At 42.7% G+C, this 19,094-nt stretch overlaps 1 protein-coding gene across 1 annotated transcript in view; it reads left to right on the forward strand.

Annotated features, from left to right (window-relative positions):
- NFKB1 (nuclear factor kappa B subunit 1) overlaps positions 1–19,094 on the forward strand; it is a 76,683-nt gene that overhangs the window by 24,710 nt on the left and 32,879 nt on the right. The window contains exons 5-6 of the mRNA XM_063135920.1: positions 1,661–1,759; positions 13,946–14,094. Of these exons, the coding sequence (XP_062991990.1) occupies positions 1,661–1,759; positions 13,946–14,094 (248 nt within the window). The remainder of the gene's footprint in view (positions 1–1,660; positions 1,760–13,945; positions 14,095–19,094) is intronic.

The raw sequence follows: 19,094 nt of genomic DNA on the forward strand, positions 1-19,094 counted from the left end.
ATATTCTCAAACCGCTGGCATTATGTGAACATGCAGTCAGAAGCCTCAGGTTTGCATGTTTCATCTCCCACACCCCATATTTATTTATTTATTTCTATTTATATCCCACCCTACAGCAAGGTTCTCATGGCAGTTTCTGCATCCTAATTCCTTCTCTTCAATTTGCTTTTGAGGCAAACACTAGTTTTTCCAATTCTAGCAAATCTGGCAAAATATGTTTTGGGCTTGCCCTGCAAACCGTGATTGAATTGTTGATTTTGATCTTGGTCTGTCGGACAGCCCCAAACCATAGTTTGTCTCAAACGAGGATTAGTGGCAGGAAGTCTTCGTGCATGAGGGAAGAGGGACTTCAGGAGCCCATGGCTCCTGAAGTTCCTCCTTCATTATACAAACAATTTCAGATGTTTGTATAATGTCAAAACATTTAAAATGCTTTAGGAACTTAGAATATAGGAAGCTGCCTCCGGCTATGGCTGGGTTCAGACAACATGACAAGTCAGAGTACAGGTTGAGTGTGAGATGAATATGGCTTGTCGTTGAATTGTAGGTTGTCGTGGTTAACAAACAGTACAATAATTCATGATTCAGTGACAATCCATGATTCAGCATCAACCCATATTCATCCCACACTCAACCCATACTTTTGTTTGCTGTGTTGTGGTAACCCAGCCTATTTGTTTATCTAGCTCAATGTTGTCTGCTCTGACTGTCAGTGAATCCCTAGGGTTTCAGACAAAGGTCTTTATCACTTGCTGCCTGCTCCTTTTAACTGGAGGTGTCTGGGAATCAACCTGGAACCGCCTACATGCAAAGTATGTGCTCTACTACTGAGCTGCAGTCTCTGCCCCTAATCATATCTGTGTTAGTATGTTGCAGCAGAAACAAAAAACCCTATAAAACCTTAAAGATCAACACATTCATTATGGGATAAACATTCGTGGGCTGGAATTCACGTCATCAGATTCACAGTTGGCAGCCATACGTACACATCTGTGATAACTCAAATGAATTGAACTGTATGCAAAATATGCAAAGTGAACATTTGCAACAGTAGTAATAAGCAAGTAACATATGTAGTGGGACAGGAAACCATTGTTATTTTTCAACCCAGATGTCTTCACATGTTACAGAATTCCTACATGAAAAACACTGCCATATAGGAAACAATTTATTTATTATAAAAGGAGTATCTTACCAGACAAGCCAACAGTAGCTCTCAGGGTGGCTAATATGCACAATAAAAATAAATAAAACTGCTTTAATACAATTTCAGATGAACAAAGTCAATTTCAGCATGAAAGTAGTCATGTCTGAAGATAATACATACATTCTTAGCTAATTTATTCTTCCATGATAGGAAGCTATAGTTAGCCACATATTTACAAATATTCACATATTTCATTGTTGTATACCACCTTGGAAGGATTCTGCCCTGAAAGGTTGTCAAGAATTATTATTATTATTATTAATTATTTTGTATAATAATTAAAATATCAGTAGTGTTAAGGCAATATATATGAGGGGTTCATATAAGGGAGGAAAAAGATAATTGAAGAAGAGAAATGGAATAAATTATCTTTTATTTCTCCAGTTTATTAAAAAAAATAGTATTCTGTGTAAAAATTAATTTATTAATCCTTTTAAAACTAATCTCCTTTAGAGGGGGTTTCGTTTCCGCTACGTTTGTGAAGGACCATCACATGGTGGACTTCCTGGAGCTTCAAGTGAAAAGAACAAAAAATCATATCCACAAGTTAAAGTAAGTTTATAATTTATTTGCAATGTGCTTATATAACATGGTTATAATTATGGTGTCTTAAGAGAGAATATGAGGGGAGAAGTGCCTGCCCAGAGAGACAACTTAAATCTATTAGGAGTGATTTTACTTAAGGTTCATTGTATGATTCTTCTTTGGAGGAAAATGGGATTGTTGGATTAAGGCCCCCGTTTTTTCAAGATTGGGGAAAGGGGAAAATCTGCCAGTCAAGTAATAATTCATTATCCACTATCATTGGGAACTTCTTGAAACCAAAAGACCGTGTTTGCAAAGATCAGTAAGCCTGAGGTGGTATATGCAAACACAGCTTTACCACCTCCGTGGGAACTAGGCCTATGATAGGCCTCCAAACTCTAGGGCTGTTTCATATACAATGTTCTCCCATAAAGGTTCTGCCTATCATTTGTGCAAAGTTTTTGATTTCTGGATTTTGGAATTTGGTTTTGGGGGTGCTGAACTCTAGATTCTGCCCAGTGTTTTGAGATACCAGTATTGACAATAATACCATTGTGTATACTTTGCTAGTGACAGCATGAGTCTGAGGTAAAAATGACTAACTACATTCACAAACATCTGTACTCTTCGTTTCTTTACTACTTAAAGACAGCAGTCAGGGCCAAACTAGATGTGACAAGGGACAGCCATGTTTTTTTGTCCACATGTCTGCCAGGTTAGTATATAAAGCCTTGGGTAGGGATCTACTGTTGCAACAAAAGGGAAATGCGAGTGAGAATAGCTGAGGCTGATTTGAATAAAACTTCTAAGGCCATAGCTAGACCTAAGGTTTATCCCTGGATCGTCCAGGGGTCAAACCTGTTCATCTAGGTGACACACAGGGGATCCAGTGCTCAGGCAGGGGCGAACCCTGGATGATCCCAGGATAAACCTTAGGTCTAGCCGTGGCCTAAGTTTGTTTGGAAGGCAGAGTCTGTGTGAGTCTTTGGGGTGTAGTCCACCAACTTTGAAACATGCCCTGTCTCATTGTACTCTATTGCTTCAAGAAGAGAGACTATGTGGTGTAGTGATTAGAGTGTTGGTCTGGGTGTTGGGAGATCCGGGTGCTAGTCTCCCACTTGGCCATGGAAACTCACTGGGTGACTTTGAGCTCTTCACACCTACCTTTTCCCCTGATATTCCTCCATGATTTCTAGCTCCGTTTCATTACTGATGAAACCTCCCTTTTGCTTGTTTGCTCTTCCATTCCACCCCACCCCGCCCCTTCTGCCTCCAGTTCATTGGTTGTAACATTGTGATGGGCGTGGGTTCCTTCCCCCCTTGCTCTGGCTTTGTTGTCTAGTGATTTACCAACACGGTGCGGGAGGAGGAGAACTGCCCCACCCTCCCTTTTCATCAGCAAGCTCTCTCTTCAACAGAAATAGCAAGAGGACGGCACTATACGGGGGCTGAAGGGCACTTTAATTCTGTTTGGGGGAAATAATACAGACTTTTCCCACTCTAAGAAAACACGAAAAGGGGAGGGGAAGAGGCACAGTGTCTGCAGGAAAGGCACAACGTCATCTGAGTGCCATGCTGCAAGACTGCAAACCAGGCATAACAAGAGTGTGATGGAACACCAGTATGATGGAGCCCTTTGGGCCAGTCACAGACACTTGGTTCAACCTACCTCATAGGGTTGTTGTAGTGAGAATAAAATGGAGAGGAGGAGGATTATGTACACCACCTTGGGTTCCTTGGAGAAAAAAAGGCAGAAATAAATACTTTTCTTGCCAGCACTAGCTCGAGTATCAGAAGTGAGCCAGGCTAGAAAGAAAAGTGCCTCAATTAGAGTGTGATGAGGGAAGGCAGGGAAGGGGCAGGCCTTGGTTCCCTCTCCCCCACATTATATCTGAATGGGACTGACTTGTGAATAAACAAACAGGGCTTCTTCTGTCACATCTAATTTGGCCTTTACTGTATTTCTTGAGCTCATTAGTTTAAAAAAAGTATTTATTTAAATGAACTTTGAATTGGAACTCTGTGGAAAATATGACACCAGAAATGTTCATATGTTGACTGTGGAAATGGGCAGGGCACGTGGTTTTATGTGCCTGTTTTCTTTCCCCCTTATTAATATTTCATTTTTATCATAATTTTGTTGCTCAGGTTGGAATCCTATACTCACTTACCTTCAAGTCAGTCCTATTGAATGCAACGGGGCTGACTTCTGAGTAGACATATATAGAATTGTACTGCCAGTCTCTCTCATGTTTGTTTCACCTTGTAATGTTTTCCCGGTTGTCTTAATTTTTTGGTTTGTAAAAAAATCTTTCTATGGCAACACCTGTTAGGAGAGACTGGCAGGAAAATAAGATGGAAGTTGCTGTAGGCTACTTTACTGGCTTGTTAGTGCCTGTTCTCGATTTCAAGTTTAGCCAGCAGGAAGGAAAAATATTTTGCATACCGTCTGCCCACCCACATACAATGCTTCATTTTCATGAATGGCAACATCTCCAGTATGTTTTAGTTCGCTATTCTAAATAACAGCTAATTAACATGGCCTTTGTGGTAAAATAAATTTTACCCCATAGGTAATCGGATATTTTTTCCCTTCTTGTTGGTAAATTTCTGAGTTGCACTCTGTTTATACTCTGATGTGAGTTCACACAACACCAGCCTCCCAGGTTAAATTTAGGTGACATAATTTCAGTACTGATAGATTACCTAATTTATATATTGTTTTATTTCGTAAGATACTGAATTGGTTAATATCTGTCCTATTGGATATTTAGAAAAGGACTAGTTTTGATTCTTGAAGGCTGTCATGGTAAAACTATGGAATTTCCATAATTAGCATTAGCGTTCCCAAGCTTTTTTCACATAAGATCCAAGGAAGCTTCTTTATACTAAGTCAGACCACTAGTCCATGTAACTCAACTGACTGGCAGCTACTCACCAGAGTTTCAAACAGAAGAGCAACCCTACCTTCCCTTGTCTTACCTGAAGATGCCAGGGGCTGAATGTGGGACATTTTGCATGAAAACCATGTGCCCTAACACTGGGCTATGTCCCCTCCTCTTTTATATTCTTACATTACAGGTCCTGTAGAGAACCTTGTTGCCCCCATAATGTAAGAATCATTCCAAGATACCATGAAATTATTGCCTGCTTTTTATTATAAAATAATTCCAAAGTAGTGTCCAACCAATAAATCACAAAAAAACATGCAACATCAACCAAAAAAACAAACAATGAGATGAGCAGTGACACAGATAAGTAACAATTTAAAAAACTAGCAATTTATTTATTTCTTTATTTATTGTATTTATATACCGCCCCATAGCCGAAGCGCTCTGGGCGGTTTACAAAATATGTTGATGTTGTTCCAGATTTTCATAAAGAAACACACCCACCTGTGAATAACCTACAATAATCAACAAGGATCTGTAGTGGAAGCACCCTTGAATTTTGTTTTCATATACAATAACAGCCTTGAAATAAAACCTCAACATTTGGCTTCATAAAAATGCCTATAATCTGGAGCCCTTTATCCTTGCTGAACATGGGGAAAGTTTGGATATCTTCAGTCCAATCTGACCCATTGCATGAAGTGAACTGAGGGAATGGCTGTCCTCCCTGTCCATGCAGTGCAGCAGGCCGACATCAATCTTTTATCAATCCACATTACCAGTGCCTGACCAGTTGACCTACACACATAATATCCAATGTATGTAGGCCTCAAGAGCATAATTGATTTTCCAGATACTTTCTAGGTAATCAAACATGGAACTGAGGCCCACACAATTAGATTTTACACTTGTAGGCCAACTTCAGATGTGTTGTTCCATATGAAGGTCTGGATCAGCATGAAGGTATTCTCTGAGCTGGCCCACAGTGTCTGGCAGCATTTGCTCCTTGGTTATTCTGGCACTCACTGGCCATGATATTTTATTTATTTATTTGTGATATTTATATACTGCTAAATATAAGAATATAAGAAGACCTATCCTGAATCAGACCAAGGGTCCACCTAGTCCAGCATTCTGTTCACACAGTGGCCAACCAGTTGTTGACCCACAAAAACAACATGAGTGCAACAACACCCTCTCATCCATGTTCCCTAGCAATACTGCCTCTGACACTGGAGGTAGCAAATAGCCATCAGGACTAGTAGCCATTGATAGCCTTCTTCTCCAGGAATTTATAACTCCTTTTTAAAGCCATCCAAATTGGTGGCCATCACTACATCTTGTGATAATGAATTCCATAGCTTAACTATGTGCTGTGTGAAGAAGTACTTTCTTTTATCTGACCTGAATCTCCCACCAATCAGCTTCATGGGATGACCCCATTGGGTTCTAGTATTTTAAGAAAAGCAGAAAAATGTTTCCCTATCCACATTCTCCACACCATGCATAATTTTGTACACCTCTCTCGTGTTTATTGTGTAGCCATTTTAATTTCCCACAATGAATCACATTTAAAATACAATATTAAAAACAATTGCAAATTACAATAAGAACAATACAAGGAGCAGTAAGATGAAGCTGCACAGTTAATTTAATTACAAGCCAGGGAAAGCCTGAGTGAACAAGAACATTTTCAGAAGGCATTTGAAAGATGCCACATTTTCTGCCTCCTGAACTTCACATGGAGGGCTTTTCAAAGTGGGTGCCTGCTACAGAGAAACTGGAACTGAATTAGTTGTTACGAATAGCATGAGGCATCTGAGTTTGGGCCATGTGGTTGCTTCGTATCTGCTGAGTGCAATCACAAGGCATTCACAAGAAAAGTCTTATTCTATGGATACAATCCCAGACCTATTCAGAGAAATGGGAATTCTGCCATTGATATCAATGGAATGCGAGCTGGGCACACAATATCCTTTTATTGCCTGCTGCAGTTGGATCCATGCTGATCAGCTTGTAAGGCCTTCTAGATTTGCTTTTATGTGTTTTGATAAACAGCGTGTACAATTGATGACTACATTTCAGGCTGCACAGTCACTTGTGGTCATGAAGCCTCTACTTTGGATTAGCTGAACTGGCCAACGATTTAGAATATAAGAAGCTTGTGCAAGGCACTGAGAGGAAGAGGTAGATTTTCTGTTCCTCCTAACATGCTGTGCATGTCGTGCAAGTGGATTGTGCTCATAGTGAGTGCAGTCAGTTCAGTTTGTCATTTTTGTAGTTATCTCCCCATCTCCTATTGTTTAACCCATACTACCAGCTACTGATGTAAGCAACAAACAGGCAAGGGTTAACTCGCAGGAGGATTCCTCTAGCAACACAGTAAGGCTAAGATGTTTCATTAGACAATACAAGACTAGGGGCTCATCTGCACCAAGCAGGATACTACCACTATGAATGTGGTATATAAAAGGCAGGAGCCACACTACTGCTTTATAGCAATATTGAAGTGCACTGCAGGATCTACACTATTGTTTTATAATGGTAATGAAGTGCACTGACAACTGTTGGGGCCCATTGACACATCTACACCAAGCAAGATATAACACTATGAAAGTGTTTGAAAGTGGTATATGGTATGTGTCAATGGGCCCCAACAGTTGTTAGTGCACTTCAATACCACTGTAAAGCAGTAGTGTGGCTCCTGCCTTTTATATACAGCTTTCATACCACTTTTGTAGTGGAATATCCTGCTTGGTGTAGATGAGCCCTAGAACAATGTGGGGCATTTTTGCTGGTCCCAAGCATTCCATCCTCCCCATCTGGATTTTGGCCAGAAAGACCAAGGGAATGTGTGGGTGTAAATTGTAAGCATAATTTGTGACATTGCACAACATCATTACTGATCATGGTTCACGTTTGTTAAGGTATCAGCCTAAATTTCCAATTTCCTGGCTTTGTCAAGCATGAACCAGTGTGAGTTAGCCTTAACTTTTCTTAAACTAGCAGATTTTTGTATCATTGAATATATATTGGGCAATTCTAACTATTTTTGTCTGGAAAAATTCCCAAAAACCTATTCAATTTCTAGCTACTGATTGTAAGGAATGAGCTCTGAAAGCATAACTGACCCATGCTGAAACAACAAACCCAGTCTCTGACATTTGAGCCATAGCCAAACTAAATTATGCATAGGTAGCAGGTAGGGCAATACCAAATTAACATGGACCATTTCTCAGCCGTTTCAAAACTAGCTGTTCTAATTTATTTATTTATTTATTTATTATTTATTTATTTATTACATTTTTATACCGCCCAATAGCCGAAGCTCTCTGGGCGGTTCACAAAAATTAAAATCATCATAAAACAACCAACAAGTTAAAAATACAAATACAAAATACAATATAAAAAGCACAACCAGGATAAAACCACGCAGCAAAATTGATATAAGGTTAAAATACAGAGTTAAAACAGTATAATTTAAATTTAAGTTAAAATTAAGTGTTAAAATACTGAGTGAATAAAAAGGTCTTCAGCTGGCGACGAAAGGAGTACAGTGTAGGCGCCAGGCGGACCTCTCTGGGGAGCTCATTCCACAACCGGGGTGCCACAGCGGAGAAAGCCCTCCTCCTAGTAGCCACCTGCCTCACTTCCTTTGGCAGGGGCTCACGGAGAAGGGCCCCTGTAGATGATCTTAAGGTCCGGGTAGGTACATATGGGAGGAGGCGTTCCTTCAAATAACCTGGCCCCAAACCGTTTAGGGCTTTAAATGTCAATACCAGCACTTTGAATCGGGCCCGGACCTGGACTGGCAGCCAATGAAGTTGTAAAAGGACTGGCGTAATGTGATCTCGCCAGCCAGTCCCTGTTAGTAAACAGGCTGCCCTGTTTTGTACCAGCTGAAGCTTCCGGACCGTTTTCAAAGGCAGCCCCACGTATAACGCATTGCAGTAATCCAAACGAGAGGTTATCAGAGCATGGATAACTGTAGCTAGGCTATCACTGTCCAGATAAGGGCGCAGTTGGTATATCAGCCTAAGCTGATAAAAGGTGCTCTTTGCCACTGAGTTCACCTGTGCCTCAAGTGACAGTTCTGGATCGAAGAGCACCCCCAAACTACGGACCCGATCCTTTAGGGAGAGTGCAACCCCGTCCAGGACAGGGCAAACATCACCTCGCCGGACAAATGAACCACCCGCTAACAGTACCTCCGTCTTGTCTGGATTGAGTCTCAGTTTGTTAGCCCTCATCCAGTCCATTACCGTGCCCAGGCACTGGTTCAGAACAGTCACTGCCTCACCTGGGTTTGATGAAAAGGAAAGGTAGAGCTGGGTGTCATCCGCATATTGATGACACCTCAGTCCACATCTCCGGATAACCTCCCCCAGCGGCTTCATGTATATGTTAAACAGCATAGGGGATAAAATAGAGCCCTGCGGAACCCCATGGCTTAGGAGCCACGGCACAGAGCAATAATCCCCCAGCACCACCTTCTGGAATCGGCCATCCAAGTAGGAGCGGAACCACTGCAACGCAGTACCTCCAACTCCCAGTTCAGACAACCTATCCAGAAGGATACCATGGTCGATGGTATCGAAGGCCGCTGAGAGGTCCAGGAGAACCAACAGGGTCGCACTCCCCCTGTCTCTCTCCCGACAGAGGTCATCCCACAGGGCGACCAAGGCAGTTTCCGTTCCAAAACCAGGCCTGAAACCCGATTGAAATGGATCTAGATAATCCGTTTCATTCAAGAGTGCCTGGAGTTGTCCTGCAACCACCCGCTCAAGCACCTTGCCCAGGAAAGGGATATTAGCCACCGGCCTGTAGTTGTTAACATCTTCCGGGTCCAGATTAGGCTTCTTCAGGAGTGGTCTAATTACCGCCTCTTTTAAAGAGGCCGGCACCACTCCCTCTCTCAAGGAGGCATTTACAACCTCCTGGACCCAGCCGGCGATCCCCTCCTTATTTGATGTAATGAGCCACGAGGGGCAAGGGTCAAGCACACAGGTGGTCGACCGGACTTGGCCAAGCACCTTGTCCACATCCTCGGGCCTCAATAACTGAAACTCATCCAATAAAACTGAGCAGGACGGCGCTCTGAATGCCTCTACTAGTGGTGCTGCATTAAGTGTGGTGTCCAATTCATGACGAATCTGAGCGACTTTATCTTCAAAGTGCCGTGCAAACTCGTCACAGCGTGCTACCGAGGGTTCAACTATCTCACGCCCTGGCCCAGAGTGTAACAGGCCACGAACCACTCAGAAAAGCTCCGCCGGACGACACCGAGAAGACGCAATGCTGGTGGAAAAGAACTGCCTCTTTGCCACCCTCACCGCCACAGAGTAGGCTCGATAGTGAGCTCTAGCCCGTGTTCGATCAGACCCAGCACGAGTTTTCCTCCACCTGCGTTCTAGCCGTCTCCCCTCTTGCTTCATCGCCCTCAGCTCAGATGTATACCAAGGAGCTGACCGGGCTCTGCTCAGAGGGAGAGGACGCTTGGGCGCGATCGTGTCAACCGCCCGAGTCATCTCTGCATTCCACAGAGCGACCTGGGCTTCGACAGGAGCACCGGCCATATCAGCAGGAAAATCCCCCAGAGCCCTCTGGAATCCATCGGAGTCCATTAGCCTCCGGGGGCGGACCATTTTAATAGGCCCCCCACCCTTGCAGAGGGGAAAGGCCGCCGAGAGTCTAAACCTCAGTAGGAAGTGATCCGACCATGACAAGGGGGTAGATGTTAGTTCCCCCCACTTCCAGATCACCATCCTCCTGTCCAGTCGAGAAAACCAGATCAAGTGTGTGTCCCTTTGCATGTGTTGGGCCGATGACATGTTGAGACAGCCCCATGGTTGTCATGGCAGCCATGAAGTCCTGAGCCGCTCCGGATACAGCAGCCTCGGCATGGAAGTTGAGATCCCCCAGAACCACCATCCTGGGGGTCCTCAACACCAGGTCCGAGACAACCTCCGTCAGCTCAGGCAGGGAGACTGTTGGGCAGCGGGGTGGACGGTACACCAGCAGAATCCCTAATCTGTCTCGAGTACCCAACACACAGTACAAACACTCCAGACCAGCACTCGACTGAACAGGAAGCCTAGAGAGGGAGATTGTATTCCTATAGACCACGGCAACCCCCCCTCCCCGGCCCTCGAGTCTGTGCTGGTGCTGCACCGAGTACCCAGGAGGGCAGAGCTGGGTGAGAGCAACCCCACCCAGTTCACCCACCCAGGTCTCAGTGACGCATACCAGGTCAGCCCCCTCATCCACAATCAAATCATGGATGAGGGAGATTTTATTCTGGACTGACCTGGCGTTCAGCAGCAGCACCACCAGACCTGAGAGCAAGCTGATATGGCCACCAGGAACTATCCGGTTGGGGTAGGAACCAGAAGAGGGAATAGCTGTAAGGAATCTATCCCCTCTTCTCCTCATCTGGCCTGTTCCTCCCCTAGCACCATACCTCCCCCTACCCGTGACCACAGTTATGTGGGCATCCCCGTATCCCCCAGAGCTCCCCAGGCACATATTAAAAAGTAATTAAAATGTATTTTACAATTTGCTGCTGGTTGGCTGGTTGGAGATCTTGCAGGTACAGTAGTATGGTATCTCCTAAGTGCGCCGCAAAGTGCGGCGCCAAGTGCGCACTCGGCGGCGCACTCTGCGCGTCGCCGAGGCGCAGCCTCTGGCAGGCTGCAGATGTACCTGTTAGGGAGAGGTGGAGCACTCAGTCAGCTGACGCCCAGCAGGTGAGGGGAGAGACTGCAGAGGGAAGCCCCAGCAGTCCCTGTTCTTCTTTCCCCCCCACCAGCCAAACACACCCCACCTTCCCAGCCTCTGGCAGGCTGCAGATGTACCTGTTAGGGAGAGGTGGAGCACTCAGTCAGCTGACGCCCAGCAGGTGAGGGGAGAGACTGCAGAGGGAAGCCCCAGCAGTCCCTGTTCTTCTTTCCCCCCCACCAGCCAAACACACCCCACCTTCCCAGCCTCTGGCAGGCTGCAGATGTACCTGTTGCCAATAATTTGGCAATATTTTGGGGATGAGGTAAATCTGAGCAGCCCCCAGAAAGCCCTGTTCTGAGGTGCTTTTGGAAAATGGAAAATGCAGACTATGTGACTCTAGCAGCTTTATCACACCACCGTTATACTGTGCAATCACTGCGAATTGCATGCAAAGGACTCAGACATTTTCCACTTTATAATCTGCTGTGATTGTGAAGTACTCCCATGCATCCTGCCTTAATTGTGCTATAAAGCCAAAAGATTCGCCATATTTAGCCCCTACTTTTTGAGCGTATCTTCTGAGCCGCCGCTGGGGCGCAGCAGCAGGATTTTAAAGAAATGCTTACATCTGTGTAAGCTTTAAAGATAAAGTCACAAAAATTGGCACAGTAATAGATATTAGGGAGAGCTTTAAGCATACCAAACTTGAATCGAATTGGGTCACCCGTTGATTTTTTATGATTTTTTTGCATTTCCCCCCTTAAATTCACTTCCTGGTATGCAAAGGATCACTGCCTCCCAGTAACAAAAACAACAACCGTGAAAGCTTAGCACTATGGGGATAATCCAAGGGAAGCAGGTATGTGGGATGAAGCTCTAGCAGCTCATTCTGTTTGAGAGATGCAGTGTTAAATACTCCTCTAAAGACAGGACAGTGATTGGAAAAGTCTTGTTAAAAATATAAAGTCACAGTATGGCATTCTAGACACAGGATGGCATAACGGTTTAAAACAGGGATGGGAAATTCCAGCCCAAGAGCTGATCCGAGATAAAAGCTTTTCCCTGCTGCACAGTAATAAAGGACGTTTCTCACTATGCAGCTGATCCAAAATGAGAGCTTTTCCCCACAAAGGAGAGGGGGTGGGGCCTGGGGAGGAAGCTGCTGAATGATTTAGCCCTGCTCGCTTCGGATCTTCTCTTGCCTACTTGTGAGTAGACATGCTTACTTCTGAGTAGACATGCAGTATTTGGATGTTATTTGAAAATGCCGCTGAGTAATTCAATCCTGCTTACTTCTCATTAGATATGCAGGTGAGTTCTCTTGTTTGAGAAAACTAAGGCTTCTTCTCCTGGAGTTTCTTCTCACCTGTAGAAAACATTTGGAAAGAAAAATCTGATGTGCTCCAAATATTGATATGAGACAAGCTTGAATCCTTCACTTTTGCTTTTCAGAATGATATCATTTAATCTTTAGGTTTTAGCAGCTGGCACCCAAGAGATGAGGTATTTCCAGTTTCCCTTACTCTCTTTCCATGGTGGCTAGGAAGAGGTATCTGCTGGGTCTAAGAGCATGACATCTGCTGCTGATTGCCTGGTCTAAAGAACTCTTTGGGGGCAAGTTGGAAGTTTAATTATAAAACCAAGACTTTTGAACCCACTTGTACTACTTTGGGAACTGCTTTCAAAGCATCATCCCAAAATCTCCTTACCAAGTAGGGTGACCATATGAAAAGGAGGACAGGGCTCCTGTATCTTTAACAGTTGCATAGAAAAGGGAATTTCAGCAGGTGTCATTTGTATATATGGAGAACCTGGTGAAATTTCCTCTTCATCACAGCAGTTAAAGCTGCAGGTGCCCTGCCCTCTTTTAAATCTGGCCTCTCTAGTATAGCTCCTGCACTTTAACTTGTGATGAAGAGGAAATTTCACCAGGTTCTCCAAATGACACCTGCTGAAATTCTCTTTTCTATGCAACTGTTAAAGATACAGGAGCCCTGTCCTCCTTTTCATATGGTCACCCTATTACCAAGGATAAAATAAATAAATAAAAATTCTCTGATTACTCTTTGGTTTCCTGCCTGTTCTGGTTAAGCTGCTTTATCATTTTTGAAATATAAATGAATTAGGGTGACCATATGAAAAGGAGGACAGGGCTCCTGTATCTAACAGTTGTATTGAAAAGGAAATTTCAGCAGGTGTCATTTGTACATATGGGGAACCTGGTGAAATTTCCTCTTCATCACAACAGTTAAAGCTGCAGGTGCCCTGCCCTTTTTAAAATCTGGTCACAGTATAGCTGCAGTATAGCTCCTGCAGCTTTAACTGTTGCGATGAAGAGGAAATTTCACCAGGTTCTCCATATATACAAATGACACCTGCTGAAATCCCCTTTTCTATGCAACTGTTAAAGATACAGGATCCCTGTCCTCCTTTTCATATGGTCACTCTAAATTAATATTGCAGCTCATGATGTCTTTGCACTTTGAAGACCTAAATTAATTCCTATCTACCCCCATCACAGAACACATTGCAAATATCAATGCAGAATCACAACAAATGAATAATTGCCCAGTATTGAAAGGATTTAATCCGCTTCTTACAGATCTGCAATTATACCGGGCCTGCAAAAGTAATCGTGCAGTTAGTCACAAATGGAAAACATGCCCACCTGCATGCTCACAGCTTGGTGGGGAAACACTGTGAGCAGGGAGTTTGCACAGTTAATGCAGGACCGAAAGACATGGTCGTAGGGTAAGTGCATCAGTATATTTGTAAATTATCATTTCTCCGCAACTGTGATCCACAGAATCTTTTCAGACATAATGCCCAAACTATGCTTCAGCAGGCATGAACAAGACTTGTTCTTTCACTCTTCCAGTTTATGGGCAAATCCTCCTATTCTGCCAAAGTTTCCCCAGTTTGAATATACTGTTGAAACTAGTATACTATGCATACTAGTATGCATACCATACCATGCCTTGTTTCTATTCATAAGCCGGCTATGGCTTCTAGAAGGAAAAGTGAGAGTGGAAAATAGATTATGCAAGGAGAGAGGGAAATGCCAAAGCATGTTTTGGTGTTCAGTCAGAACTGATCCACGGTGTATTAGAAGCACTAGTAGGAAGATGGAAATCACGAAAATATGATTTTAAGTAGACAATTGCTCTTCCTTTAGGGCTGCTTCTAATGGATCCTCTCCATTGACCAAATGGATCTCCAGAAATCATGTTTTATTAGGGCAAAGATTCTAGACACAGGAATCCCCTCTAAAATTCAACCCACAAACACACACACACACCACACACAGAGAGATGCAGTTAACATGCAGTGGGAACATGGGGATCCATTTTTACTGTGATGTGTCAAGCGTCCTTTAATTTTCTGTGTTTCTGCTTGCACCTGTTACAGTGGTTATTATTCGTCACGGCAGAGAAACAAAATGCATAATGAAGAGTGGCTGAAATAAGGATTTGACATAATTTTAGAAATTTCATTAGGAATGTGCTCTGAATGCATCCAAATGGGAAAGAGAATTTGAGCTAGCTGTGGAAATCATTTTTTTCATTTTGTTGAAATAATACTATATAGGCATAACTGCAAATAATAACTATAACTGTTTTATCTTTTTTAAAATATAACACTTCCACCAAAATGTAAGGGGGGGACACACACACATATTTTCATTTTGATATGGAAAACTAAGGCTTGAGAGTTAACTCCTATCAACTATCGTATGACTCAAGGCTGAGATTCAAAGATTCTTCTGTGTGATCAAGTGCTTTGATACACACACATTTCCTGATTTTCAATTCCACTTTAGTTCTTTCCAACTACTGCCAAAGTTTTCTAATACTCAGCAGGTTTTAGGGGGTTAGCTGACAACTGGCTTCAGCCAATACCCTAATCCCTCCACCCCCACCCCACCCCACACACAGTTTCCAAGGTCCAAGCTAGGCTAGTAAGGTGGCCAAATGCAAAAGACAACAGGAATCTTCCTGCACCTTTAATAGTTGTATAAAAGAGAGAATTTCAACTGGTTTAGCTTCTTACCTTCTGAAAGACCCATCCACCAGCCAGAGCCTGGTGCAAAAAACATATACAGAAGTCCTATGCAGGCGTTTGCTTGCAACACATGTAGGGCTAAATTAAGTGTGGGTGCTGATAAAAAAAAAAAACACTAAAATATGGCACCAGTTGAATATTACCCAAAAATAAATGCTAAAAAGCATACAACTGCACAAAAACATTGTAATGAGTGCAAAAAGGGAGAGGGTTAGGCAAACCAAAGCAATAGAAAAATGCTATATAACAACGTGACAAATTCAACAAAGATGGCTAAGTGTGACACAAGGTTATTTAACAGGTGTGCACAAACAAACACGCATAATAGATATTCAGTAAATACAAGATAATGCTGAAGTGTGAATGATATTAAACACAGATGTGCAATGGTTAATACAGGAACCCAGTTTAGGTCCTGTTTCGCCATGCACAGTTTCTTCAGAAAAGTGGTACTTTATCTGTAAGAACTGCAAAACGTAATATAAATCCCTCTGTGAGGTTACACAATTACATAAGAATAGTGTCATATCCATGAAGTCACGACGAGTCGGAAGCGACTTAACAAATAAACAACAAAAGTGTTGTATAAAGCTCAAAACAGTTTTTTTAGGACTCACCGCCACTAATGAGCAAACACATGGGAATAAAGATAAGATGAATACTTAGGAAGTCTCTCCAATCCAGAGCGTTTTATTAATTCCCCATGAAGGAAAATTGGCTGAGAAACAAAGTTTCAAAAACATGATAAAGTTAACAGCCCAACACTAAAGCATTAATCCCTATCAACTCAAATCAGTAAGTTTTAATGGCAGTAAGTTCCACAGACAGGTATGTTTATTCTACCCGTCAGGTCATTACATATACATGTACCTTAAAGGTGCAAGTGCAGGTAACAATAGTAGTATACAGTACAGACTAAAACAGAGGATTTTTTTTATTGCAACAGGAGACCACACATAGAATCACCTTCCCAAAAAAGACGCCAATTCGAAACTCATGTTCAAATCGTTTGGCTGCACAGTGTCCAAGCTGAAAATCCATTTGACTTCCTTCTTAAGAAAAGATTATCATAATTGTAACACTTGTATTTGTGAGCAGGCACTCTATTGAGGACTAGAAACCTGAAATCATTGTAATTATGGGAGTACTCAATAAAATGCTGTACTAATGGTGCATCCAAAACATTATGCTTTAACTTTGAATGACGTTCTGTTATTTGTGTTCTAACACTATTGAGGTTTTTCCTGCATACATAAACAGATAATAATTTAATTACCCTGTGTCACACTTAGGGCTTCTTTAAATGAGTGATTTGTAGCCTGCTCATGACTGGCCACTCACAGAAGTTAGCCGGTCATTTTGACGATGTTGTGAGCTTCCTGCATGTCTCCTGCTCCTTCTCTTGGTTATTCCTTTTAAAAATTGACTTTGGAAAACCCAATTTTCTGAAATACGTTGGGATTTCCTGCTGTGTGCACTCGAAGTTCTTCTACAAAATGCCCACTAGCGGGCGCTGTCCCATTGAACTATGTGAGCTGGGAAGTTTTAAATTACAGGCCACGCGGTCGCAGCTCTCTTCCTGTGTAATTCAGCTCATCTCAAATGCGGAAGAGAAGCAGGAAGCAGAGCAACGGTAAGGAAACACAATTTTTCTTTAATCTAAAGGGCTTCTTCGCCATCTTTGCCTAATTTGTCACATTGTTAGATAGCATTTTTCTATTGAATTGGTTTGCCTACCCCCCCCCTTTTTTGCCACTCGTTACAATAATACTGATAAGACATGGCTGACTGTGCTTACAATCCCCTCTACAGGTGATGTTGCCAGGGATGCTTGGTGGTGGGGTGTGTGTGCTCATACTCACCTCATTCCTAGTCTGGCCCTACACATGGTACAGGCAGATGTCAGCATAGATCTTTAATATTACAGAATTCCAAGTCCAGGAAGGATTCTCTGTGGCAGGACTGTGAGCTGCGATCAGTTCTGTTACTTGAACAGAGCCCACAGCCCTTGCACACACAAAGCCATTCCTGGTTGTCCAAACATTCTTTATTTTAGGGTTTGGACAACCAGGAGTATCATTTAGGAAGTGGGGGAATCATTTTGTTATTGCTACTGTTAAATATTTGGAGTGAAAGATATCCCTGCAAATCACTCAGAGATCTATGAGTAGATCTAGATCTACCTTCTGCACAACTATTAAAAACGCAGGAATCCTCATCTCTTTTGCATCTGTCCACTGTATATTAGCTAATATATCTGCTGAGCCACTGTTCACTCTTAAACCAAATTGGCTTTCACTTTATTCCAGTAATGTTAAAATCAGTGTGAAGTTGACAGAAACACTGGGAACAATGGTTTGCTTAAACTCTATGTTCCAAGTGTGAAGCAACAAATGGGATACTTAATCAGTTAATCTGAAATAAAGTTCAAATAAAATACACATGATATTGTTTCTAGGATTGGATTGGATTTCAGATAAGTGCTAGTTTAATGTCTTACGCCCATGTTTTTAGAACATATATGCCAACCTTGAAAAGAACAGGAGCTGTTCTAAAAACAGGAGCTTCCTTTAACACTTGAAAAGCTCTTGCTTTTGCTGTTAAGGCTCAACTTGCTCGCTACTTGATTACAAGACTTCAGGTTTGTTCTGTTGAAATTCTCCTTCTAAACATGAAAGATTTGTCATGTTTCCTGCTAATCTTATGAAATCAGAGCTTTGCTTGCCATTTATGTATTTGCATTTATATTCATGGAGAACAACGCTGTCAATGGCTACTATTCATGATGACTGTATAGTACCTGCAGTATCAGAGGCAGTATGACTCTCAATACCAGTTGCCTGGAAACATGAGTAGGAGGGTGCTATTGCATTCACATCCTGCTTGGGAACTTCTCATAGACATCTGGTTAAGAACATAAGAACTCAGAAAGAGCCATGCTGGATCAGACCAAGGATCCATCTAGTCCAGACTAGTACTCTGTTCAAACATCTGTTGACCAAGGAACCACAAGCAGGACATGGTGCAACAGCACCCTCTCACCCATTTTTTCCAACAGCTAGTGTTGGGCTACTTTGGGAACAGAATATTGGACTAAATAAGCCTTTGGTCTGATCAAGCATGGCTCTTCTTATGTTCACCTTTCCTCCAAGGAGCTCAAGGCAGTGTACATGGTTCCCCACCCTTACCTGTGAGGTAAGCTACACTGACAGACTGGCCCCAAATCACCCAGTGAGCTTCATAACTTGAACCTGGGTCTTCTCAGTCCTAGTTGCAGATGATTACAACACCCTGGCTTGCAATATTCTCAGGATTGAGAGTTTCTTCAGGTGAGCTTTTTATAGCACACTCATGACTGGCTACTCCCGGTTATTCATGGGCCAGTTTGACGATGCAGTGATCCTCCTGTGCGTCTCCCTCTCCTTCTGCTCTTTTTTCCATCACAAAATAAGACCCCCAAAAATTGAGTTTTCTGTGCTATAGCAATATTTGTCGCTATTTCCTGCTGTATGCAGGAGTAGTTGCGCTATAAAATGCCCACCAGAGGGCACTATTCAACTAAACTGAATGGCCATGTGGTTGCTGTGTGATTCTGCTCATCCCTAATGCAGAAGTGGAGCAACAGTAAGGAAACACGATTTTCCGCCCATCTGAAAATCCTCTGAGTGAGCACAGATCAAATATATTCT

This window comes from Elgaria multicarinata, chromosome 10 (assembly GCF_023053635.1).
Source record: "Elgaria multicarinata webbii isolate HBS135686 ecotype San Diego chromosome 10, rElgMul1.1.pri, whole genome shotgun sequence".
Taxonomy (NCBI): domain Eukaryota; kingdom Metazoa; phylum Chordata; class Lepidosauria; order Squamata; family Anguidae; genus Elgaria; species Elgaria multicarinata.